The sequence below is a fragment of the Balaenoptera physalus genome (genome assembly GCF_965194825.1).
Source record: "Balaenoptera physalus genome assembly, chromosome: 4".
Lineage (NCBI taxonomy): Eukaryota > Metazoa > Chordata > Mammalia > Artiodactyla > Balaenopteridae > Balaenoptera > Balaenoptera physalus.
The window spans coordinates 136,155,975-136,180,888 of NC_138891.1; the positions used below are offsets into that span (position 1 = coordinate 136,155,975).

Below are 24,914 nucleotides of genomic sequence, written 5' to 3' on the forward strand. Positions count from 1 at the left end.
GTGTGTGAAGGGTGGGCATGGGGGGGAATAGGAGGCAGGAGAGGAAGGGGAGGATAGAGCCACCATGGTGAGGGTATGAGTGAAAAGGGCAGAGTAAGTCTTGTCCCGTAGCAAGTGGGGAAGTGTGCTTGCAACAAATATGGAAACATTATGCCTTTGGTCTCAGTCCCATAAGGAAGGCGTATTCGTTAAGATATTGATTCTGTTACTTTAACAAAAATGAAAATAACACTGGCCCAAGGAAAATCGGAGTTAGTTTCCCTTTCCTCTAAAGTCTGAGCTGGTGATTGACCAGACCCTGCCCCATGCCATGGCCCAGGGACCCAGACTCTTATTGCTCTGCCATCTGTGAATACACTGTCCTTTTCCAGAGTCAAAGCTGGCTCACCACCTCATCCATGTCCCAGCCACGGGGAAGGGGGAAAGGGGAGTGGAGGACACATCCTTTCCTTTTCAAGGCTCACTGGGAAATTGCACTCATCATTCTCACTTCTACTGGCCATAACTTCATACACAGGACCTTGCTAGCTGCAAGGGAGTCAGGGAAATACAGCTCTTATTCTCAGAGGCCATGATCTCAGGGATGTTGCTGAAATTACCAAGGCAGGCACACATACTGGGGAACGGCTCACAGCCTATTATAGAAGGAAAGTGATTTTAGAAATATAGTGTTACTAACCCACCTTTCACCCCTTACGATAGAAAAAACAAAACAAAACAAACGAATTATACTCATGCAATAAAGAATATAAGGAACATGTAATTGGAAAAATCAGATCATCAGGGAGGCTTTGTCCAATTCCGACCAGTCTCGGGGTCAGGATGACAGCTTCATCTCAGGAAGGTATGCATTGGGTCGTTCTACAGCCAGCTGGTTTTCAATGACGTAACACGCCCTGCAGCTCTCCAGAATCCGGGCCTGGAAGTACGCCTTGTCCTGCTCCTGCCAGGTGTCAGACTCGATGTACACATTGTACGGGTCGTGGGAGTGCTCCAGTTTCTTGGAGCGGATGTAACTTAGCATGATGCCCAGGGTGAAGAAGCCGAAAAAGCCAAGCACCATGAGGATGTAGAGTGCCGCCAGCTTGCCGTCATCGTGGCCCAGGGACCTGCGGGCCAGGTTGGATGTGTTGTTGCCCGGTTGAACTGTCCCCTGCCACAGCTTGGTCAGCAAGGGTGTCACAGCCGTGGCGTTAGACAGGATCATCCTGAGAGTCAAGGTTTCACTGCGGGAGAGTAAACTTCCCGGGAAAACTTTCTAAAACAAAAGTGCAACCTGAAATCAAAAAATATGTATTGGCCCAAACACCCCCATCCCGCCACACACACCCCCCACACAGTTTTTAAAAATCTCAGTAAGAGGGGTGCCCTACCAGAGTATGACGGAGGAGTACTCCGTCATGGTGTGTGCCACCTGGGATCTGCATAATGCCCTCTCTTGACTGATCAAATGATAAACTGATTCACTGTTATTTCTATTCACCACTCCCAGTCCCTACCTCCATAGGTGATCACCAGAACGAGTTCCCTTAATACACACATTGTGTCGTACGTGTGCCTTTTAATTTATACGCTATGGGCCAAACTGTGCTCTCCACCAAGTCACATGTTCAAGCCCTAACCCCTAATGCAGTTGAACCTGGAGGTAGGGTCTTTCAGAGGCAATTAAGTTAGATGAGGTCATAAAGGTAAGGTCCTAATCTGATAGGACGGTGGCCTTATAAGAAGAGGAAGACAGACCTTGGTCTGGGTTCCTGTCTGGCATTGGGACTTTTCAAAGCTTCTCAGGTGATCCTACTTTGCAGTCAAGATTGAGAACCACTGGGCTATGATGCGGGCCCTTAGGAAATTAACCAATCAGTCTTTTGTGCTGCAGAGTACCCGGAAGAATTATATAAGAAGAGAAATAATAACTTCATAGCATAATTTCCCAATCTTGTTTGTTTTTCAGATTTTCTTTTTCGGTCTTGCATGTCCCTGAGAAAATCTGAACAGGAGTTGTGGAAAGAAATTCTCAAGTCATTACCATGACCTCAGCTGTCCCTGTCCTAACTCACGTTGGCACCTCAAATTATGATAAGCCTGTCGTAACTTTTTGCTGGACCAGAAAAGCCAAGTTACTTAACTGCCTTTCAAATAACAACTCTGCATTTTTAACGAAAAATCTTTTGCTGACTTTACACTTAATTTATTGTATCGCTTTTGCTAAATGCCTTCTGTGCCCCCAAGGCCTGCATGCTGGGTCACATGGTGTTTTTGCGTAATGAGTCACAAAATGAGTTTGGCAACGTCCTCTAATAATCAGCATGGTGTAAACGACACAGAACCCAATCCGCACAACAGCTGTGGGTTTATGTCCCATTCTCCAAGTTCACATCCATTATAATGCCAAAGCACTGCCTAGTGGCCACAGTTAAGACTGTTGGACTCAAATGGATTTGGAGACCAGCTGATCCAACAGTCTTAACTTCATAGAAAACTGGTTTCCACAGAGGTGAGCTGACTTGCCCAAGGTCACGTCTCCGATCAAAAATACATCTAAACTTTAATCTTTTAGCCATGGACTCACATTTTATTAGCATAGAAAAAGGAGTTCTCAGGACCTTGCAGAGAGAAGGCAGATCTGTATTTAAGCTCAAAGGAACCAAGGAGCCGGCTACTTGTATCAGGTAAAACTGAGTCTACCTAATTGGGAACTGGCTTCTGACCTACATATGCCATCAGGAGACCCCTCTGCCCCACCGGCGAGAACCACAGCTTTTTGTAGCTCGCACAGGGAATAGGGGGCTGGAGGAGGAAGAAGCAGCAGGAACCAGGGAGGTCCAGCTCCGATCACAACCAGTTTGATGCTCAGCCTGTGCTAAACATTCTCAAACTGGCCTTAATGGGCCCAGAAAGAAGGAAGTGGGGTGGGGCTCTAGAAGTTTCTGCTTCTGCCTGGGTTTGAGCCTCTTCAGGAGGCATAGGCACTGCCCCCAACGAAGGTTAGTGCAATTTTTTTCTGTCTAAGCTTGGTCCCAGAGCTGCTGGTCTACTGAGAATCACTCAGGGTTCGGGACTGTGGGCAGCCGAGCTGAGATGCAAATGGACGGCAAGTGGGCCTCCAGCACCCTGGGCTCCTGCAAACGCTCCAACTGCACCCAGGGGAGAGGGGGAAGTAGGTGATGTCACGCTGTTCCAGGCACACACCGCCCCTTCTGCCTTTCTCCCAGGAGTTCCAGATCCGTCTCATATCAGCACCGATAACAGGCTTTTAGAACTGATTTCCTAGTACCGCACTCTCATTCTTTCTTACGCATTTACTGAAAGGGCAAGGCTTTCATGGCTGACTCCAAGCTCTCTACTGAGAGGGACAGATTCTGGGGGCAAGTCAGGGAAAGAGGAATGTCAGGGATCCGAGTTCCAGCCCTGGCTCAGTCCTAGCTACTCCTCGCGGCTCCCAGACGGTACCGTAGCTTGCTTATCTAGGTGGGATGGGGATGACATTCCTGCCATTCTTGGCAGCGTTTCCTCAAAAGGGCATCCAGTTTGGAAATCATCATTTTTTGTTTCAGGAAGCAGAATTAGGGTAGAAACAATTATGGATAAGCTTAATTTGGGGGAATATGATCTTACTGAGTCAAGAATTCTGTGAGCCAATTTTCCTTGGAAATAACTGTCAACTGTCTTCATCTTTATCGAAACGCGATGTCCAAATTCTGGAGATACATTTACCTCCTAGCAGCAAAGAAGCAAAGAGGGGCCCAGACTCTTCCAGGCAGTCAGCTGGCTTTGCCTTGGGCTTCTCACCTTCCTCTCTCCCGGGAGAGGAATCACTAAGGTGGCCAAGGTCTCAGAAAGTCAGGATGAAACCTATACAAAGGCACCGCATTTGACTGTCCTCAAAGGTCTGAAAAGGGCTTTCTGCCACCTCCCTGCTGGATGTGCGGTGTGGCTCTTGGGTCTGGTCACAGGACTAAGAGCGTCCCAGACCTCTCTGTGGGTGACAGAGAGGAGCTCTGGGCTGTGAAGGGTGGAAATGTGAACCAGGGAGCTGACGAGAGGGACCCGGTCAAACTCAATATGGGAAAAAGGATGAGCATTTCGGCACGGAGAACGGATGGCAGCAGGATTCCCAGATTCTGGGAAGGGAGCTGAAGTCACATAGAAGGAAGGATCTCACCCTCAGCAAATTAAATGAATTTGGGGAGCCCCAGTTTCCTCATCTGAAAACTGGGGATGATGGGACGACTGGGGAGGCAGGAAACAAGCCCACAACTTTCCTATCTCTTGCTTTTGCTGCTCTCTCTGCAAGAGAGTCATGACCACCATGTCTGCCTGCCAAAATTCTACTGGTCCTCCAAAAGGCACACTCCTATGCCAACCTGTGAAGCCCCTTCCAGATGTCCCGTCCCCTGCCTTGAGCCCTCATAGTGCCCAGTCTGAAGCGCTCAGATTCTAAGTTGTGTTGTAATCATTTGCAGGCTTGTCTATGCATTTCCAGGAGCTCAGGAGGATCAGAGACTCTCGTTCACCTTGTCCTCACTCCAGCCCCCAGAATGAGTCCATATGGGTTTGCTGAATTAAATGGGCATGCAAAGTATTAAATTTAATACAACTACAATGTGAGTGTGAGAGCAAATAATCAACAAAGTAGAATACACTCTGGAAAGAGCTTGGTGTAACCAAATGAAAACCTCTTTCAATGTAGTCTCTTTTGATATAATAAAATTTAAATTATTTTTAATGTATATTTATTTTATTAGCATTATTTATTTTGTATATTAAAATTTATATTTTTAATATAGTTACGTATAACTATATTAATAACTATATGTATCTGCAACCCACCTTACTCCTAAAAAGGTTTAAAGCCATCAGTAATTGTCAGTAATACAGCATAATTTTCACCCATCCTCCCCAATTCCCGTAACTCTTATCTTGCTCTCCTTTTTATCCATAGTACTTGATCACCTGCACCTAGTATAGTTTTTCTTATTTATTCTGTTCATTGTCTATTGTTTGTCTTCCCTATCAAAATGTAAGGTTTTGAGGGCAGGGATCTTTGCCTGTGTTGTCCCCATGTATCCCGAAGACTAGAACAGTGTCTGGCATGTGGCAGGAGCACAGTAAATATTCACAGACGCAGGCAGGCATGCACGGATGCGTGAGTGAGTAAATGTCCCACGCAACTACCGGAAAGCCCGAACCACACAGAAACTGGCTCACCAGCTCTGCCTTCAGAGACTTAAGATGACAGGAGTGAATCCCTCTGATGTCTTCACAGGGTACTTTATTTTCAAAACAATCCACTTTGGAATAACCTGTCAAAAGCAAGACATACCTGAATATTCTGGAAACTGAGAATGCCTTCCTCAGACCCATCCTCAGTTCATCTCTGTTGAGCAGCATGAAACAGAGCAGAGCGTGCAGAGGGGTTTCGCCCCCTGGTTAGGAACCCATAGATCAGTGTCAACAGTGCCTTCTGGCAATTCACTCATCACATGAATTAAAGCAACGGTGTGATCACAGCAAAGTTCCCCACCATGGTGACCGTAAGTGACACCTGTGGTTATTGACAAGGCCCTTCCTCAAAGGAGCTGGAAGCTCCTTCTCAACCTAAAAGTGGACTCAAACAGTTCACATATAGCAGTCTGAAAAATCGAGGGTCGGGCGGGGGCAGGGGCCGGGGATGGGGTGGGGTGGATTAACATGTGATATACTCAGCACATAACACGTGACTGCTACTGGGTCCACCGTCTTCTAAAAGTTCCACATTTTCCCCTGTTACTTCAATCAAGATCAGATACCAGTAACGTTCTGCGTGTCCCACGCCTTTTCCCTGGGGAGATGCCAAGGCCCAAGGAACTTTTCTGGTCCAAAAAAAAACCCCACAAAAGATTCCCTTTGAGGCCGGGTGTGTTTGCAAATATTGCCCCATCTGGAGGTCTTTGAAACCAAGCGGGGGACTGGGATCATGGGCGGTTTTAGTTTTCTCTGGATGCTTTTAAGTATTTTCCCAATTTTCTCCAGGAACGACTGTGATTTAATAATAATGGGGAAATGTTGTCGTTGTTTGGTGGTGAGATGATTTTCTAGGCATACGTTCTAGACGTGTAGAAGGCAGAGGGAAAGGAAGCGTGAGGCCGAGCCACCTATTCTGTCTCCCACTAAGGGGGGTCGCGGCGCCTCCTGCCTGGGGGCGCCCGCTGTGGCCCGGGGGCTGAGACTGGGTGCCTGGAGCCCGCTCAGGGTCGCCGGCCTGGGGCATCGCTCGCCGGGCGAGCAGCCGGGAGGCAGGAGCCCTTGACTTACCAGGTCTGGGGCGCGGAGAGAGCCGGGAGCGCAGCGGGGTCCACGGCAGCCAAGCGCAGGGCACCGACGGCCGCGCCCCAGGCGGCGCGCTCCGCGGGCAAGTGCGCGGCGGGGCGGGCGGGGCCTCCGGAGCCAGAGGGCGCCCCGCCCCGTCCCCGCGCGTCCCCGCCGAGCCCGCGGCCCCCGGGCCCCCCCAGGCCATCCCGGGGCCCCCGGATGCTCCGCACCCTGCGTCTCCAGCAAGCGCTCTGCACGCGGGGTAAGCGCAGAGCCGGCAGAGAGTCTGTATAAGAACTGCCAGCGAGCCAGCCAGCCAGATATACCTTCCTGAGGAAGAAGCCGCAGTGGCCAAAAGAAGTCCGTCCCGGAGACCCCCCACTGTCGGCCAAACACTCCTTCACACATCTCCAAACAAGAACTTCAAATAAGCTCAAAACCCCAGCAGACTCCTTTTAGCTGCGTCCTGAACCCCAGCAGTGGCCATGCACCTATTTGGCAAGCATTTATTGAGCATCTACTGACACGTGTCCCGTCCTGACCTGGGGGTGCAGCTGTGGACCAGACAGACAGGTGTCCCAGTGCGCAGGTGTCGGTGGCTGGAGCCACCCATGCGCTGGCACCGCAGCTCCGAAGTTCCTGGGGCAGTGGGAACAGCCTTTCAGGCCGCCAGGAGCAAACTGAGCCTTGGCCCCAGGAACCTCCAGGCAAATTTCACAGCAGCTGCCTTCCAGCTTGGGGGTGGGTAGGGGGCTGGTGAGCGTGAGACGAGCAATTCCCAAACGACAGGTCCAGGCTTGCGGTCTGCAGGCAGGGAACAGAGAAATTAGATTCCTGGCCTAGAGATAGAAGACATTTTCTCGGACCCCCCTAGTCTTCCTGGGCCAGTCACTTCCGCTTGGGCCTCCGCCTGGCGGTTCTTTGGGGAGGAGGCCACTGAAGGCTCTGGGAAGGGGTCCATTGGATGTGGCACTTTAGGACGCAGCCCAGCTAGCACAGGCAGAGCTGGCACTCCCCTGCACCACGGGTGCTAGTCTAAACCCACACAACCACTCTGGAAAGTTCTAAAATGTCCATAGCCTTGATGTGTACTTATACTGTGTGAAATCTATTCTATGGAGGGGATCTGAACTGTAGAAAAGCTTTATGCATAGAAAAGTTCTTTGTAGTTTTACTTAAAATAACTAGAATCTAAACGTCTCAAAATAGAAAACTGGTTATATTATGGTACGTATGATAGAATATTATTCTACGTACTGGAATGTTTTATGTGGTCATTAAGATAATGTTTACAAATAGTTTGTAATGCTAAGTGAAAAATACAAAACCCTAAATTGTACATACAAGATGCTATGCATTATTTCAAAAGACCGTAAGAAAACACATCATGATGTTAATACTGTGTTCTAGTGATGGGCTTACATGGTATTTATTTTCTTATTTATACATTCTATGTTTTCCTTTCCTTTTTTTTTTTGCAATAACTATATTCTTTAATATTTAGGAAAAAATACATAAACTTTATCTGAAAATTCTCTGGACTCTACCCCCTCAAGGTCATGCTGGATGTATTTAGTATCGTTTTGCTCACCTTTCCACAAAAGGACTCCACCAGGAAGGAAAAAATGGATCATTGAAGCAAAAACGTTTGTCCTGTAGAATTTATGTGCTACCCTTTCAGTAATAACCCAACATGCATGGACAGCGTGCTCCAGACCAACTGCAGAGACCCCCCTGTCAGGGGACGGGGCGGTCGATGTCTGCCCACCTGTCTCCCAGTTACTGTGCAGACTGTGTGTTTGGAAGTGTCTTCGAAAAGGTAAAGTAGGGACTTCCCTGGTGGCGCAGTGGTTAAGAATCTGCCTGCCAAGGCAGGGGACACCGGTTCGAGCCCTGGTCCGGGAAGATCCCACAAGCCGTGGAGCAACTAAGCCCGTGCGCCACAACTACTGAGCCTGCGCTCTAGAGCCCGCGAGCCACAACTACTGAGCCCGTGTGCCACAACTACGGAAGCCCACGCACCTAGAGCCCATGCTCTGCAACAAGAGAAGCCCCTGCTTACCGCAACGAGAGAAAGCCCACGCGCAGCAACGAAGACCCAACGCAGCCAAAAAAAAAAAAGTAAAGTATTCTGTGAGTGGTGATTTTTTTTTGCAGCATGCGGGATCTTAGTTCCCCCACCGGGGATCAAACCCGTGCCCCCTGCAGTGGAAGCAAGCACAGAGTCCTAATGAGTGGTGATATTCTTATTTCTCTCCCTGGTTCTCTCCATCCCACGTGTGATGAATTATTTTATTGCAGTGATACCTTTGTTGTCATTCCCTATTCGTAATGATAAAACACAATTACGGATAAGAGACTGTATTCTGTTGCCTTTGGAGAACTTGAAATGGCTTCTCTTCTTCTTCCTTCTCCTTTTACTCTTTCATTCTCGCCTCTTCCCGTCGTACAGGTGTGATTGGTCTTAAACAAACATAACAACAGAGCAACAAAGTCCTTGGGTCATTTCCCTTTTTTCTCTGGCTCCTCCACCTTCTCCACTCCTCTTGGTCCCCTCACTGGCAACTGTCCCTTGGGAGAGGAGATGGCAAATGTGGGCTCTGCTCCTCTTGGTGGGTTTAACATCATCTTCCATGAGCTCCCACCTCAATGCGGGTGACATCCAAAGCCAGAGCTCCAGCCGCTTCTCGTTCTTTCTTAGGAAGACCTCAAATCTCAACTCGCAGCTTGGAATTCCTGCTCATGTTCCTAACCCTTTCCACACGCTGCCAGAGAAATAAAGGCCCCGTCACCAGAGAGGACTGTCTTCATTGTAACCCACCCAGGATGCACATACGGAGCCCAGGATCATGCCGATAGCTCTTTGCCGTTTTCTCTGGCTGCTGTTCCATTGGCATCCAGATGCCCCTGTGTTAGCCTGGGGAACATTCCTTTCCCTTAGGACCCCTTCCGTCTTTGTTTTTGACCCTTACTGCACAGCTTCTAGTATCCTCGAGGGCAGCTCTCACCTGTCAGTGAGAAACACCTGGAAAGCCAGCAACTTTTCTTGAGCAGCCACAGAGCATAACCTGGGTGCCGTAGTACGCGAAAATTGCAATACTTCCTCCTCACGAGAAAGACAAGGAGGGGGAAGGTCACTGAAGTCCCCATCCTGCCCCCGGTGACGGGTGAGGAGGTACACAATGATGGAAGAGAGCCCGGCCCTGCTGCCTGGGGCGTGGCCCCCCCAGTGCCGCCCCAGCTCCATCACCATCCCACGCAGATGGCGTGTTTGCGTCTTCTCTACTGGCCATTCAATGCTCGCGTCTTTTCTGTCCCCCTTCCTTAGCCCACATCTCGCGCCTGATTCACCTGGTCACAGGAGGCCAGCTTCAGTTTCCTCCCAGGACTCCTCTTTAGGTGGGAGCCCTGCACACAGGGTACATCCTTCCCAAACGCGGCATCTCCTGGCATTCTCCTAAAACCCTCTCGAGGGCCGATCCTGTTCCAGAAAGAAACCACTCCCAGCCTGCTTGGGGCCCTACAGGCCATTCCAGCTCCCCAACCTCACTTCCAGGTGCTCTGCTCCTCTGAGCTCCCGGGCCAGCGAACGAGGCACCTCCATCCTCTGTGCACTGCCCATCTCTTCCCCCTGCTCCAGGCCCTTGTTCATGGGGTCGACCCTCTGCTTCCAGCTTAACAAACCAGAGGTTGATGATCGTCCTCCAGCTGGAGCTCAGGACTTTTTCAAATCCCAGATCTTCAGCAAAGGTCTAAGACTAGCGAATGCTGGTCTTAGACTAGCTGCACCGCACGGCATGTGGGATCTTAGCTCCCTGACCAGAGATCAAACCCGTGCCCCCTGCAGTGGAAGTGCGGAGGCTTAACCACTGGACCGCCAGAGAAGTCCCTGTTTGCTTTAATTTTGAATTGGTTTTTTAGATTTAAAAAATTGAGAGCTCTTATACTAAATACCTAGACTTTGGCTTCTCTCACAAAACCCAGTGGATTTAGAAACTTATGCCCATATTTGGCATGAGAAAAAGCGGCAGGAGCTGAGGGCACCAGCCCCCTTCCAGAAAAATGCAAACTCCACACTCTCCCTGACAAGGACACTCAGCAGGCCCCGCTTATGGAATGTCCTGCCCAGTTCTGTAGGTATTGAGTTTGTCACTTTTATTCTAGGCCCTTCCCTTCCAGGAAAAATTTCCTGCAATGCCCTTTCTCTGGCTGTTCCTTCACTTTGCACACCTGGGCACTCACTTCCTCATTGACTTGTTTTGGCCTTGCTCAGATGTCGTGTTGCACGTGCTTTTTGGCTGTTTCAGGTGTGTATGTTCTGTTTGTCCTTTTAGAGCAATGGTTCTGGATTTTTCAGGATTCCTTTGGGAATCTGAGAAAAGCTATGGCTCTCCCCAACCCTTACCCCAAATGCACACGTGTGCAACATTTTAGCTACAATTCCGCAGACTTATGGACCCCTGATGTGCTAGATGATTCTTGGCTGCTGTGTTAGGAGCTGCTGATTTAGGGTAAGGACTGTCTTTCCCATAAAACAAATTCAACTCTATGGCATCAATTCTATGGGGCTCTACAGTGCACAGTGCCACTGAGTGTTGCCTGGTGGGTGGACGGCAAGATTGTCCATTAAAATAGTCACTTAAGCTGCCTCTGCCCAGGTCTCGGGGGCACTTGCTCTAATTTTTGTCACCCTCCAGTCATTCAAAGAAGACGACGTAGCTGGCTACAGACCCATGGCTTCAGGCATCCCAGCTGCCCTTGCATTTGACAAATAACCACAGCCTTCACCTTGTTATGAAAAGAGCACAAATCCAATTAAGAAAGCTTTTCCAAAGGAAATAACAGTGTTGATTTCTGCCCCCGCCCCCCGCCTCTCTCCACCCCTTTATGTCCTGGAATAATGCTGTGCTGATAGGAACATGGATAAATTAATTACTGCCTGGAATGTTATTTATGGCTAAGAAAGAACACTAAATCTACACATACAGTGTTTAACATTTGAATACAAGCATAGTCCTTATGTTTTAAAAAAAACCCTCAATCCGTCCAGTTTACACTGACATATGTCTAATCCTTTTAAATGCTGTGGATTTAAAAATCACAGAGGTAACAATATGCTGGCTGTTCTACTCAGCCAAAGAACAAGGAGACGCAGGAGTGAGATTAGCATCTATTCAGTTCTTTGCATGTCTGAGATTATTTCAGTGTACCTCCAATTCCTGATAACACAGAAGCACTCTTGTGGCCAATGTGCCTGAAATGGAAATGCATTGGCAAGCCTGAATTTAAAACCAGTGCAGGCAGCCTTTCTGGGAATGTGTGTGAAGGTCACTTTTTTTTAGAAACGGACTGTCCACAGTCATTGTCATGGTTTCTGTGTTATTTCAACCAGGACCTCAGCCTGGAAGTCTGGATTCATGTGGGTTTCTGCAGGTCCTCCACGGGGATTGAAGGAAAAAGTGAAGAAATCAGGGGTGGTGTCTGGCATGACTCAAAAGGGGATGAGAGGAAAGATATTCGAAGGAAATCTTTAGAAAAGCAAATTCCAGAATATTGGGTTGGCCAAAAAGTTCGTTTTTAAGTGCAAAATGTGTAAACAGTGAAAAGATTTTGATAACAGTCTTTTGTTTGTTAATTTTTAAAATTGTCGTTTATTTTATTTAAAAATTTTTTATTGAAGTTGATTTATAATATCGTGTTAGTTTCAGGTGTACAGCACACTGATTCAGTTATATTTATATATTCTTTTTCAGGTTCTTTTCCCTTACAGGTTATTACAAAATACTGAGTATAGTCCCCTGTGCTGTACGGTAGGTCCTTGTTGGTTGATAACAATCTTGATTTTCAAACTGAATCCTTACTCTAAGTAGTGTCCTAGTTTAAACTCGGATCCCTTTCCTTACAATTTTTCCCAATAAATAAATCTTTTCCGTGGATGACTAGTCAGTTCAATTCAGTATTTATTGAGTTCCTCTATGGGTAGGTTGTAGAGTACCCAATCAAATAGATGTTCAAATTCACCCATCTTGCAGGTTAGAGCTAAAATATCCTTTCTCTTGCTAACCTCCCCCATGTCCCCACAAACACACACAAAGACTTTCTGGCAGGGCTTCCCTGGTGGCGCGGTGGTTGAGAGTCCGCCCGCTAATGCGGGGCACACGGGTTCGAGCCCTGGTCTGGGAGGATCCCACATGCCGCGGAGCAACTGGGCCCGTGAGCCGCAACTGCTGAGCCTGCGCGTCTGGAGCCTGTGCTCCACAACAAGAGAGGCCGCGATAGTGAGAGGCCCGCGCACCGCGATGAGGAGCGCCCCCCGCTTGCCGCAACTGGAGAAAGCCCTCGCACAGAAACGAAGACCCAACATAGCAATCAGTCAATCAATCAATCAATAAATCTTTTAAAAAAAAAAAAAAAAAAGACTTTCTGGCAGAAGTGATCTTCTCTCTCTGCTGGGGACCGCTGTGCAGGTTCCAACAGCACCAGGTTGTCACCTATGACTACGCCCTCCACCCCCAACAGTGATCTCAGGACTTCTTTTCATTTCTGAAGCCCCTACCAAAGGCCAGTCTGTATCGACTTTTACCACGAATCTCACAAGAGTTTCTGGGCTGATCTCCTGGCCCGGTCCAACCCTCTTCATCCATCCTTGCATGGTCCACTTCACCACTCTTCATTTTCTGCCTCACATGTCAGTAATCAATGACCATGTCGGCTGTCCTCCAGCAGTAAGCTCTACCAAGGGACAGGCACTACCAAGGGACTTGCCTTTCAGTCATCTCCTACGACCAGCAAGGAGCTTGGCGTGTGGAAAGAGATTCCTAGATATTTCTTGAGTGGAAAACTAGTTGCTCATCTATGTGTGATTTGGGGGACGCCCCTTTCCAGACCAGTCATTGACCAGACCATACCACCTGGTGGTGTCTGAGCATGACAGAGCCTCAATGAACATTTGCTGAATTGAACTGAATTGAATTGAATTTTGGAGCATGGAAATTTGTACTAGAAAGGTAAATGGGAGGAATAAGTGGGAATGACACTATCTAAATTAAAATCCAGTGCCGTGACAGCAGATCAGACATTTTCTCCTCTGATACTATTCTTGAAATTACAAAATGCTCAAGGTATCAAAAGCATTGAAAAATTGATCAAAGGAATTGTCTTTAATGAATGCCATGATTGTTCAGTGTTCTATTTCTCTTGGCGGCAAGAATGAGTAAAAAGTAAAATTGGGATGGGCTCTGGGGGAACAGGCTCTGCAGGTAACCAGCTATTCCCTAAACCTGAACTAAAGCACTTGAACTCTCTGTTCTTGTTTTGCTCATTTGTCACTCGGGGTGATAGGAATACCTGCTCTATCTGACTCATTGCATTGGCATCATGAAGTAAAATAGTTTCTTTAAATCCTTGTGAGACAAGGCAGTAAATTGAAAATAAGAAAGATAGGGAAGAGTGTTTTGAACAAGGCAGCTCAATGAGTTCTTGCTTTGATTCATCCTTTAGCCTGAACACAAAGCCATGACAGATAAGGTATAAAAATAGAAAGCTAAAAAGAGATATCTGGCTCAACAGAGGCAGAAGAAAACTCCTGGAAGCCTCTGACCCAGGGGGCTCTTTGTCTAAAATCAGCAGGAGTTTGGCTCCTATGGGATAAACCCAAGACACAAACACCCAAGATGGCAGACAGGAACTAATAAGTACCTTGCTTAAGTCAAGAACTGGGGTGGGAGCCCCATGGCTTTCCATTGCCTGGAGACCAATATTTTAGAAGAATGAGAGTCTAGGAATGTGGGGCTGGAGACCCAAACCCCAGCCAAAAACAGAGCCTAGTCACATGCTGGCCTCATGACGGCATGGATGTCCCCACAATCACTATGGGATGGAAACCCCAAACTGCCTTTATAAAATCTGGTCCAGGATGAAGTCACGGAGGCCAGGTGAAAGCTATCACAAAATGATCATCAGGGAAAAGCTCATTGGGTGGGGTGGAGGCAGGTGAGCAGAAAAATGAAAAGAATAAAAACAAAAACCCACTCAAAATGAGCCTAAAAATCAAAACTCTGAAACATGTGAAGAAATATAATATGAAGGACAGTCAAAAATCCTTGACTCATTTTATGAAGCTAGAACACTCATACCAAACCGGATAAAAAAGGACAAAAAAGGAAAATCACAAGCCAATATCACTTCTGAAAATAGATGCAGAAATGCTAGATACAGTATTAGCAAACTGAATCTAGCAATTCTAAAATAAGCACTATATCACAATAGAGGTAGGTTTATCCAGGAATGCCAGGTTGGTTTAACACAGGATAATATGAGAAAAATCAGTGGGTGTAATTAACATGTTAGTAGTATTAATATTAATATTATGATGTGATGGTTAATTTTATGTGTCAACTTGACTGGGCCACATGGTGTACAGATAATTGTTCAAACACTATTCTGGGTGTTTCTGTGAGGGTGTTTTGGGATGAGATTAACATTTAAATCTTTAGACTGAATAAAACAGATTGCCCTTCCCCAAGGTGGGTGGGCTTTACCTAATCAGTTGAAGACCTGAATAGAACAAAAGACTGACTCTCCCATAAGTAAGAGTAAGTGAGAATACTTCTGCCTGGCAGCCTTTGAACTAGGATGTCACCTCTTCCTGGTTCTACTGCTCTTGGTTCTTCCATGGCAGCACCTGTCAGAAGAGAGCACAGCATCCATTCCCAGGGCCTGAGAGCCACACCTACCAAAAGTAGTCTAAGCAGAGGAGAAATTGGTTCCCTTGACTCCTAGAAAACATCCTCCTGCCACTTCAGAGGAAAACTCCTCTCCCAGCACCGTCTATGTTTCTCAGAACCAGCAGAATCACTTCCCGGTGATTTAAGAGTAGGCACTCAAAAAAGGTCTGAAGACTTTAATTCAGAACTTTCCAGTTGCTCTTGGGGCATTATAAAGTGAAATCATACCACGGTTCCAGGCTACCAAACTATGGAGCGACATGGAGACAGGAGCGTTAGCGCGGCGACGTGGAGACGGGAGCGTTAGTGCGGCGTCGTGGAGATGGGAGCGTTAGTGCAGGGAACATTTGAGTACATAAACGAAGAGAGCACAGACCCATGTAATATGTGAACTTTTTCATCTGCACAAAAACATCTAGAATATTCTTTAAAAGAAAAAAATGCTGCCCTGTGCGCACCGCAGCGGCACGGGCACCCTCCCCTTGCGGGCGTGAGGCGCTGTGAGGAAAGCAGAAGCGAGCGGGCTCCACGGGCTTCGGTGCTCCCGTCGTGTGGGCCTGGGCTCCTCAGCACACCCAGCTCCAGCAGCCCCAGAGCCTGTCCCCAGTCCTTCGCAAGCCCCGGCGCCAGCCCGGGCCCTTGGCGGGGAGGATGAGGGAGCTGCAGTCTGCACTGCTACTGCAAAGACAGCTGGCAGAACTCAACAGAAATCCAGTGGAAGGCTTTTCAGCAGGTTGAATAGATGACAATGATCTCTATCGATGGAAAGTCATTACTGGTCCTCCAGATACACTTTATGAAGGTGGTGTTTTTCAGGCTCATCTCACTTTCCCAAAAGATTATCCCCTTAGGCCTCCTAAAATGAAATTCGTTACAGAAATCTGGCACCCAAATGTTGATAAAAATGGTGATGCATGCATTTCTATTCTTCATGAGCCGGGGAAGATAAATATGGCTATGAAAAGGCAGAGGAACACTGGCTGCCTAGTCACACCGTGGAAACCATCATGATTAGTGTCATTTCTATGCTGCCAGACCCTAATGGAGACTCGCCTGCTAATGTTGATGCTGCGAAAGAACGGAGGGAAGACAGAAATGGAGAATTCAAAAGGAAGGTTGCCCGCTGTGTAAGAAAAAGCAAGAGCCTGCTTTTGAGTGACATTTATTCAACAGCTGTAACTTCACTCATTTCAGGGTCTCCGATTGAGAAACGTGGCACTGTTTTTCCTGCACTCCACCCACCTATTGCTGGACTTCTGTTGTAACAATTTGGCAAACACTGGCTGGAAATGGGCTGCAGTAAAACATGTCAGTATCAATGCTGACAAGAGTCTAACAAGTGTCAACTTACAGATGATTACGCATTTTGAATTCTAAAGAACTGTTTTAACCTTCAGGAAGAATTGTAAAGACCTGTACATAGCACAACATGATCCGGAAAATATATATACTGTTCATGTACATCCACAGACACACCTTGTACCCAATAATGCTTTCTTGTAGTAAAATAAGAATCATGTAAATTCTAAGAAGATTTTAGCAGGTTTTCTTTCCCTATTCATTGTTTCTTACCAGTTTTAAAAGACTCCTTAAAGCATGTCAGATAAAAAGCAACTAGGATTAAAAGTTTCCATTTAATTTCCTTTAAACTATTGAGGCTTCATTAAACTCTTTTCACTTACTAAACTTTGTATCTTCTTCATTTTGACACACTTCCCTTTGCTTTTATCTCTTCTGTCTACCAGGAAGTTTTCAAATCATTTAGTGCAAATACTGAAACACTCAATAAGCAACTACTTGATTTTTAATGATGACTTCAGAGGAATGGTTGTCACTAGGTGCTTTGTCCCTTTTGTATTCTACTCGCATCCATCTCTTGGATTGGATAGTTCAATAACATGTTTTCGTTGTTGAGAGCTCTTGAATTCAGTCATTATCCCCAAGAACTAAAAAGAGTTGGTTCTGAATTCAGTTCAGATTTAAAATTATTGAAATGTACCCCAAACAGTAAACAATTCTGATTTGGTTTTATTTTTGCCCTCAGTTACCTAATGTGAATATTGGATGAATAAATCATGCACAGCTACAGGCTTTCTACTTAACTTCTGGGTTTGCTATTTAAAATGCTGTTTACGCACATACCCTTTTCCTCAACCCTTCATATTTCTTTGCCTCTATTCTCTATACTGCAGATTTTTCTCACCTATTGTACAAAGAAATTGTGATGTATATTTTCATGTAATTTGATTTTGGAATTTTGTCACCTTATGTAGTGAGTTCTTCCAAAATATAATTATTTTCCAATTAAAAAGAAAGAAAAAAATGCTGATTTTTTTTTTGCCTTGTAGAAAGTTACAATTGTTTTTACCAAGAGTCTACATGGGGCTTGATTTACACTCCATGCATTGGCTGGAACATGGATTAGAGATTTGATAGAAAAATAAATCCTGTTTCTTATTTTTTAAAAAAGTTATGCATCCATAGTAAATACATAGTCAATAAACCTTATATCTGATAACCAAAAAACCAATATATGTCTACTTAACTCATTGGTTGAAGAAGTAAATACAGTAGAAACAATAAGATATTAAATGACATAGAGAGTGCTATATATGAAAACCTCTGGGTTCATAAAGTGGTTCTTAGAGGTAAATTTATAGCATTAAATACATTTTTAAAAAGAAAAATAATATGAATAAATGAAACTTAACTCAAAAGCAAAAGAGGAGGGACTTCCCTGGTGGTCCAGTGGTTAAGACACCATGCTCCCAATGCCAGCGGGGCATGGGTTTGATCCCTAGTCAGGGAATTAACCTGGGGCACAGGCTTGATCCCTGATCAGCATCCTGCGTGCTGCACAGCGTGGCAAAAACAAAACAAAAAAAACAACTATGAGATACACTAAAGGAAGTAGAATAAATTAAAATTTAAGCCAACAACAGAAATTAACAAAAAAGAGAACAAAGAAAAATAGAAAGGATCAACTAAATGAAAAGCCACTTGAGAAACATAATTTGAATATTTAGATGAAATATTTCTCCAGCAAAAAATAAATTCCCAAAGTTAATTCATAAATAAATACAATTTCAGCAGAAAGCTAGAATCTATAAAAAGATATCAATTCAGTGAATAGATTTAGTAGTAGATTAGACACAGCTAAAGAAAGAGTTCATGAATTAGAAGAAGTAGGTTAAAAATATCTAGAGTGAAGCACAAGGAAAAAATAATAATGGAAAGTACAAAAAAGGAGTATAAGAAATAGAGGGAAAAGGACTAACACAAGCGCAGCTGGCGTCCTAGAAGTAGAGACGAAAGTAAATGGAGCAGAAGAAATATTTGGAGAGGTAGAGATTGAGAATTTCCCCAAACTGATTTCAAAAAATCAAGCCACGGATTAAAGAAATATTAAAAATGTCAGGCAGAATTACTTCAAAGAAAGTCACCTGTAGGCACATCATAATACAAATGCAGCAAACAAAAGACAAAGAGAACATCTTAAAATGAGATGGGGGAAGAAAAACATACATAACTTAAAGAATCACCAATAAAATATATGTCTTATTTCTCAAAAGGAATGATAGAATCTCCCCCTCCAAAAAAAAAGAAATGACATTTTCAAAGTGCTGAAAGAAAATAACTGCCAACCTAGAATTCTATACCCAGTGAAAATATCCTTTAAAATTGAAAGCAAAATAAAGATTTTAATAATTCAAGGAGCATGTTGTAATCTCTGGTGTTGTCACTAAAATAATAATGAAAGAATGCATAGATAATAAATTAATTATGGGGAGCATGTTGTACTCTCTGGTGTTGTCACTAAAATAATAATGAAAGAATGCATAGATAATAAATTAATTATGGGGAAATATGAAATAAAAACTTCAGTAATCCAAAAAAGGAAAGAAAGAAAAGGAACATTTGACAAGTGAAACTAACAGAAAATAATTATTTAGATGGTAGATTTAAACCCAGATTCATCAGTAATTATATTATATATAAAAGACAGAATACTTCAATTAAAAGACAAGGATTATCAGGCAGGATAAAAACATAAAGCCTGCTATATGTGCTTCATAAGAGACACCTTTTAAATATAAGGGTACAGAAATGCTAAAAGCAAAAGAACAGAAAACAATATGCCATGCAAACACTAAACAAAATAAAGTTGGCATAAGTATGCTAATAACTGACAAAATAGACTAAGAAGCATATTAGAGATAAGGAGGAGCATTTCATAATGACAAGACTCAATTCATCAGAGAGATATAAAAATTCTATATTTGTATGTACTAAATGTATCATCAGTTTATAAAGCAAAAATTGTAGGGAAAAAAAGAAGAAAAAGACAAATCTATGAACAGGGTGGAATTTTAACACACTTTTATCAGGAACTGATTAAACAAACAAATAAACCAACTGTGGTGCCTCCATACAATGGAATATTACTCAGCAATAAAAAGAATGACTATCAAACCATGAAAAGACATGAAGGAAACTTAAATGCATATTGCCAAGTAAAGGAAGTCTGTATGAAAAGGGTACATATAGTATGATTCCACTTATATGACACTCTGGAAAATGTAAAACTGTAGACACAGTAAAGTGATCAGTGGTTTCCAGGGTTCAGGAGGAAGGGGGGAAGGATGAATAACACAGGGGATTTTTAGGGCAGTAAAATTACAGTAATGGTGGATACAAGATACTATGCATCTGTCAAAATCTATAGAACAAAGAGTGAAATTTGATGACTGCAAATTTTTTTACAAATCATTTAAGAAGTTGGGGGAACTCAGGAAGGAATGCAGACTGTGACAAGAGAAGTTAACTAGTGAACTTTTTTTTTTTTTAATTTTATATTTGGCTGCATCGGGTGTTCGTTGCTGCACGCAGGCTTTCTCTAGTTGTGGCAACCGGGGGCTACTCTTCGTTGCGGTGCGCGGGCTTCTCATTGCGGTGGCTTCTCTTGTTGCAGAGCATGGGCTCTAGGTGTGTGGGCTTCAGTAGTTGTGGCTCGCGGGCTCTAGAGCGCAGGCTCAGTAGTTGTGGTGCACAGGCTTAGGTGCTCCGCGGCATGTGGGATCTACCCGGACCAGGGCTCAAACCCGTGTCCCCTGCATTGGCAGGCGGATTCTTAACCACTGCACCACCAGGGAAGCCCTAACTTGTTAAGTATTGCAGTTCTCAAGTTAACTATTACAAACATGAAACAACCTCACTGAAAGGGATGGGTAGGTGGGGTGGGGAGACGTGTTGACCTAAGTGTCTTTGGAAATGAATGAGATCTCTAAGACTAAAGGCAAAAGGAACTGCATATGAGCTCTGTACACTAGTGGATAAAGCTGTTTCCCTCTGGGTACTGGTTAACAATTCTGATACAGCTATATATGTATACTAGACTGGAACAATCACATCAACGTATGGCCGATGGTGGAGCCAGGTTTCTCGTATTAGAATGGGAGTTTATGGATAAACAAGGGTAGGACCCACGTGGTAATGGATTTGAGATATCAATACGAACTCATGCTTTGCTTAATATAGATACAGACGGTTACATACACAAGGGTTTATAGTTACACTCTATGTACACCACTTAGTACGCATATATTTTTTGCTCTGTCATCGGAGAAGTCTAACAAGAAATGACACCCCAGTATCAACAAGCATGGCTTAGTACCCAAATTTTGGTTTCTAACACCGTTCTCCAATAAGATGAACCAGGGCTCCTTGGAGAAATGGCTGATTCTAAGACTAGGCAGGACATATACAAGATGAGCCTGGATAACTTGGTAGTCCCTGAAAGTGAGGAAGAGCTCAACACAAAACAAAATAAAACATCGACCGGTATGTCAAAGGACAAAGGACCACAGTAGCCCATTGAAAGAGTTCCAGGGGTCAAAGGATTATAACCCAGGAAATAAAGTAAATATCTACAAGTCCATACTGATGTAAATAAATGATTGAATAAATTAGTAAATGAGGAAGAAGAGACAAATCTCCCATACAGAAGAATTCCAAGGAATTTATGTAGATACTCTGCCTCCAAGGAGAGGGAGTAAAACTCCTCACTCTGTAAGTGAGGGCTGTGCAGAATGACCTCCTTCCAAACTGTACAACATAGAAAGGGAGAGAAAAGGAGTCACTTTACAGGGGATAAACCAGACAAACGCTACCTCAGGCAGGTGACTAAGGCCACCATCAGCAGTCATCAATAATGTTGGCAGTACATATGCTTTCTGTGGTGTCATGAAAATAGCACTTCACCTTTGTGATCTGGCTCCCACAAACCCAAACCCCAGTCTTATCATGAGAAAAACACCAGGCAAATCCCAATATTGGGGCACCGTACAAAATACCTGACCAGACCTTATAGAAACTCTCAAGGGCACCAAAAGAGGGAAAGTCTGAGAAGCTGCTACAGCCACCAGGAGCCTAAAGAGGCCTGACAACTAATGTCATGTGGGATCCTGGAACAGAAAAAAAGAGCATTAGGTAAAGATTAAGAAAATCGAAATGAATTATGAACTTTTGATAATAAGGTATCGATATTGGTTACATTAGTATGTACCATACTAACGTAAGAGCTTAGTAATAGGGGAAACTGGATGAGGTATATAGGAACTCTCTGTACTATCTTCCCAATTTTTCTGACAGTCTACAATGGTTCTAAAAGTAAAGTCTGTTAAAGGGAAAATTTTAAATGAACAAAGTACCTCTATACAAAAAACATAGATGAATCTCTCGAATATAAAGTTGAGCAAAAGACGTCAGACACAAATCTACAAACTCTGATTCCTTCCATACAGAGTTCTTAAACTGGCAACTATGGTGTGAGAAGTTAGAAAGATGTTTTCTCTGGGGAAGTGGAGCAGATGATGGCCAGGTGATGTCATGTGAGGGCTTCTGGGGTGTAATTAATATTCAATATCTTAATCCAGTTTGTGGTCACATGGATATGTTCACTTTATGAATATTGATTGAGCTGATGCTCATTATTTGTCTACTTTTCTGTACAACTCAATAAACCTCAGTGATGGAAAGAAAACAAGGATGCATGAAGAATGAATCAGACTATGTTTCCACATGGGTAAACGTAAAAAACAATGTTGAATTTTAAAAGTAATTTGCCAAATAATACCTAAAATATACCAATTTAAAAAACATAACATCAGTAAAACAAACTATATCTTACTTACAGACTTATAAAATTTAGTCTAAGTACAAAAACAAACAAAAAATAGTAAACTCATGATAGCAGTTGCCTCTGCAGAGGGAAGAATGGAAATAGAATGAAGGAGTGGGGTGTGGAGGGTCTTTATAATGTTTTATAAATATGAAATATCTGGAATACATGTTGCAAGATGTAAAGTTGTGATATAGCTGGGTTCAGCTACGTGGGTAATCATGATTTTAACCTCTATTCTTTTTCCTAGTACACTTGCATATATTTGTACATACATATACAGAGAGAGAGAGAGAGAAAGTTGTATAAGAACATGCAACCAACACCATATAGAACAATAACAACCTAGGAGAATTAATAAGTATTTTGTGATCAATACTTGGCCTCAGTGTTTCTGAGGATGAATGGATGCATAAATCTTTTGCAATATGGAAACTTTGGGCTTTTTTTTTATGAAGAGCCTAACTCAAGATTAATTACCTTTACATTTCACCACCCCCTTGTTAATAACAAATCTTTCATGAAATGTAATCTCAAATTTTCCTGGAAGATAAATTACATCTGCTGACAAGTCTCTTTAGAACCACTGGGAACAGTCAGATATTGGAGGTCGATGAGAAAGCAACCCAGCTGCTTGTTCATTCACTCTGTAGCACGGACCATGTGAGATATGATGGGGTCTGAACTCGGCTGGTAGCAGAGGAGTGGGGGAGGGGAGAACAACAGACAAATAGAGAGAAACGTTTTGAGGCTGAGCTGTCAGAAGTCACTGAATGGCTCTGAATAATGTGGCAGAGCCCAGGACTCCAACAGATGAGAAGAGGCATCTAGGACGTCAGCTAGGGTTGACAGCAAAGTTTGAGTGGCTGCATGGAGGTTGGTGTCATGAAATGAGATGGTAAAGATGAGAGAGAAATTTAGGAAGTTTGTCTTTTGAACATGGGAAATTTGGGATGCCTTTCAAAGTCCAAGTCTAGAAGTGGGCGCTTGTATATTGAATTTGGAGCTCAGAGAGGAATCAGGCAAGAGATATACACTTGGTTGTCATCCGTATACCGATGGTACTTCATGCCAGGGGACGTGATGAGACCCCCCCCATGGAGAAAGGGTAGCTAGGGAAGAGAGGTCTGAGGTTCAAGTCTGGAGACACTCCAGGGATTCGAGCTTCACAGAGGAGTGTGGAACCAAATGAGAAAAACAAAGGCTATTCCAGAGCTTTCTGCAGCGAGGGAGTTGGCCACCATCACTTGCATTTTGGCAGAGACTCAAAGGCAGGCAGAAGAGCGGGAAAACCTCGTAGTGGAAGAAAGGGATGGCTTCAGTGTCCCTGATTTGAGGCTGTGGGCCTGGGGAAGCTGGAGGTGGGGTAATTAGAGCGGGGCATCCCATGTGAATGCTTAGGGTGCATATTTGGCTTTCTCTGTTGGCCTTAAGTTGGAAGCGGGGACAAAAATTGGAAAGCTGTCAGTTATTAAGTCCTGGCCATTTGGGGTCAGTTGTTGCAGAAGTTATTGATGAACTTCCTGTATCGTTGCTGGAGATGGCAGTCTAGCTGCCTACACGTCGGACTGACAGCAGGCTGGCTTCCTGGGCTGGTCACTGTAGTCAAGGGGTTGGTTTCCTGGACAGTTTGCTGCTGATTGTGGGTCAGAGTTCTCTTTATGTGTATGATCTGACTATTGTCCATTTGTATATTCAGTCTCTCCGGAGAGTAAAGCAGAAGAGGAGACTAAGAGGGAACAGCAAGAGGTAGGAGGAAGAGCAAGGAAAAACACCATCCTGGGAGTCAGGAAAATAAAGCGTCTCCAGAAGGAGGGAGTGGTTAACTGGCAAGGGTTGCTGAAATGTCTGATAAGAGGAAAATGCAAAAGTAGATCGAGGTTTTCCAGATGAAAAAGAGATGCAACCATCATTCTTGCTGAATTCTCACACAGGAGAAACATTTTCCTGTGGCAATGGTTGGAAACAGGACCTAACAGGATTAATTAGGAAGAGAAGATACCAGTCAGTCCCTGCAGGTGGCACCTTACATCATTGTGGAGGACTGAGCAGCAAACACTGCCCCCTACTGGGAAGAAATACTGGCTGATTAGATCACACCTGATATTTCCGTGAACCTCAGCCCCCTCCCAGGACTTAAGCCCCACACTAAAGGCTCTATTATTCCATTTTAGGGAATTCTACTGTCAAGTAGATTGGGAAACTGGTCATCCTCCTTCACAGACTGTTAGAAACAAGGCAAAGAAAACTGAAGACAGCAGTCCCGGGTTTAATCTCCAGCATTCCATCCCAGGAACTTCAAATCTGCCACAAGAATGTTAACCACGAGAAGAAATTGTTTAATGATGCTTTTCACTATCATGAATTTGGTTTTCCTATACCTACGTAATGTAACCATGTTACAAAAACACGTACAATTGGGAACAGATAAAATTATCCAGAATCTCTCTCCCTTAGCATTGCTCTGTTAGAATTACCTTACACTTGAATTTGATGGATGACATAAGCAGATGTTTCTGCCCCTTCATGAGGGGACATTTGCCTCACTTCTAGATGTGAACACTAACTCCTGTTCTTCTGGAAACTGACTTAGAGGCTGCGGAAACCTAAGAGCAGAGAGACAGGGAAAGGACGACCTTGAGGTTCTTCTTCTTTGTCCTGCTGCCTTCACTCCAGCCCAGGCTCTCATCTGGATCACCCAGCAGTCTCCTGCCTGG

The 24,914-nt window shown here is 44.4% G+C and overlaps 1 protein-coding gene and 1 pseudogene across 4 annotated transcripts; one reads left to right on the forward strand and one right to left on the reverse strand.

Annotated features, from left to right (window-relative positions):
* Nucleotides 1-740: 740 nt before the first annotated feature.
* On the reverse strand, nucleotides 741-6,403 carry KCNE1 (potassium voltage-gated channel subfamily E regulatory subunit 1). Of its 3 annotated transcripts, none has more exons than XM_082459430.1 (3): nucleotides 6,295-6,403; nucleotides 5,209-5,303; nucleotides 741-1,276 (listed from the first exon to the last, which is right to left on the reverse strand). In XM_082459430.1, exon 3 carries the CDS (start codon nucleotides 1,205-1,207, stop codon nucleotides 818-820), a length of 390 nt encoding a protein of 129 aa, XP_082315556.1. In that variant the 5' UTR covers nucleotides 1,208-1,276; nucleotides 5,209-5,303; nucleotides 6,295-6,403; the 3' UTR covers nucleotides 741-817. The 3 variants fall into 3 exon arrangements, with proteins under 3 accessions (XP_082315556.1, XP_082315557.1, XP_082315555.1); XM_082459431.1 differs by lacking the exon at nucleotides 5,209-5,303 and adding an exon at nucleotides 5,324-5,426 and having other exon boundaries at nucleotides 741-1,258; XM_082459429.1 differs by having other exon boundaries at nucleotides 741-1,258; nucleotides 6,295-6,402.
* An 8,958-nt stretch (nucleotides 6,404-15,361) lies between these two features.
* LOC309659779 (ubiquitin-conjugating enzyme E2 G1 pseudogene) lies at nucleotides 15,362-20,507 on the forward strand (annotated as a pseudogene). The gene has a single exon. The product of its transcript is annotated as a ubiquitin-conjugating enzyme E2 G1 pseudogene (transcript).
* The last annotated feature ends 4,407 nt before the right edge of the window (nucleotides 20,508-24,914 follow it).

Excerpts from the sequence above, each read along its gene's own strand:
- KCNE1 (XM_082459430.1), bottom strand. The coding sequence starts at position 1,207 with ATGATCCTGTCTAACGCCACGGCTGTGACACCCTTGCTGACCAAGCTG.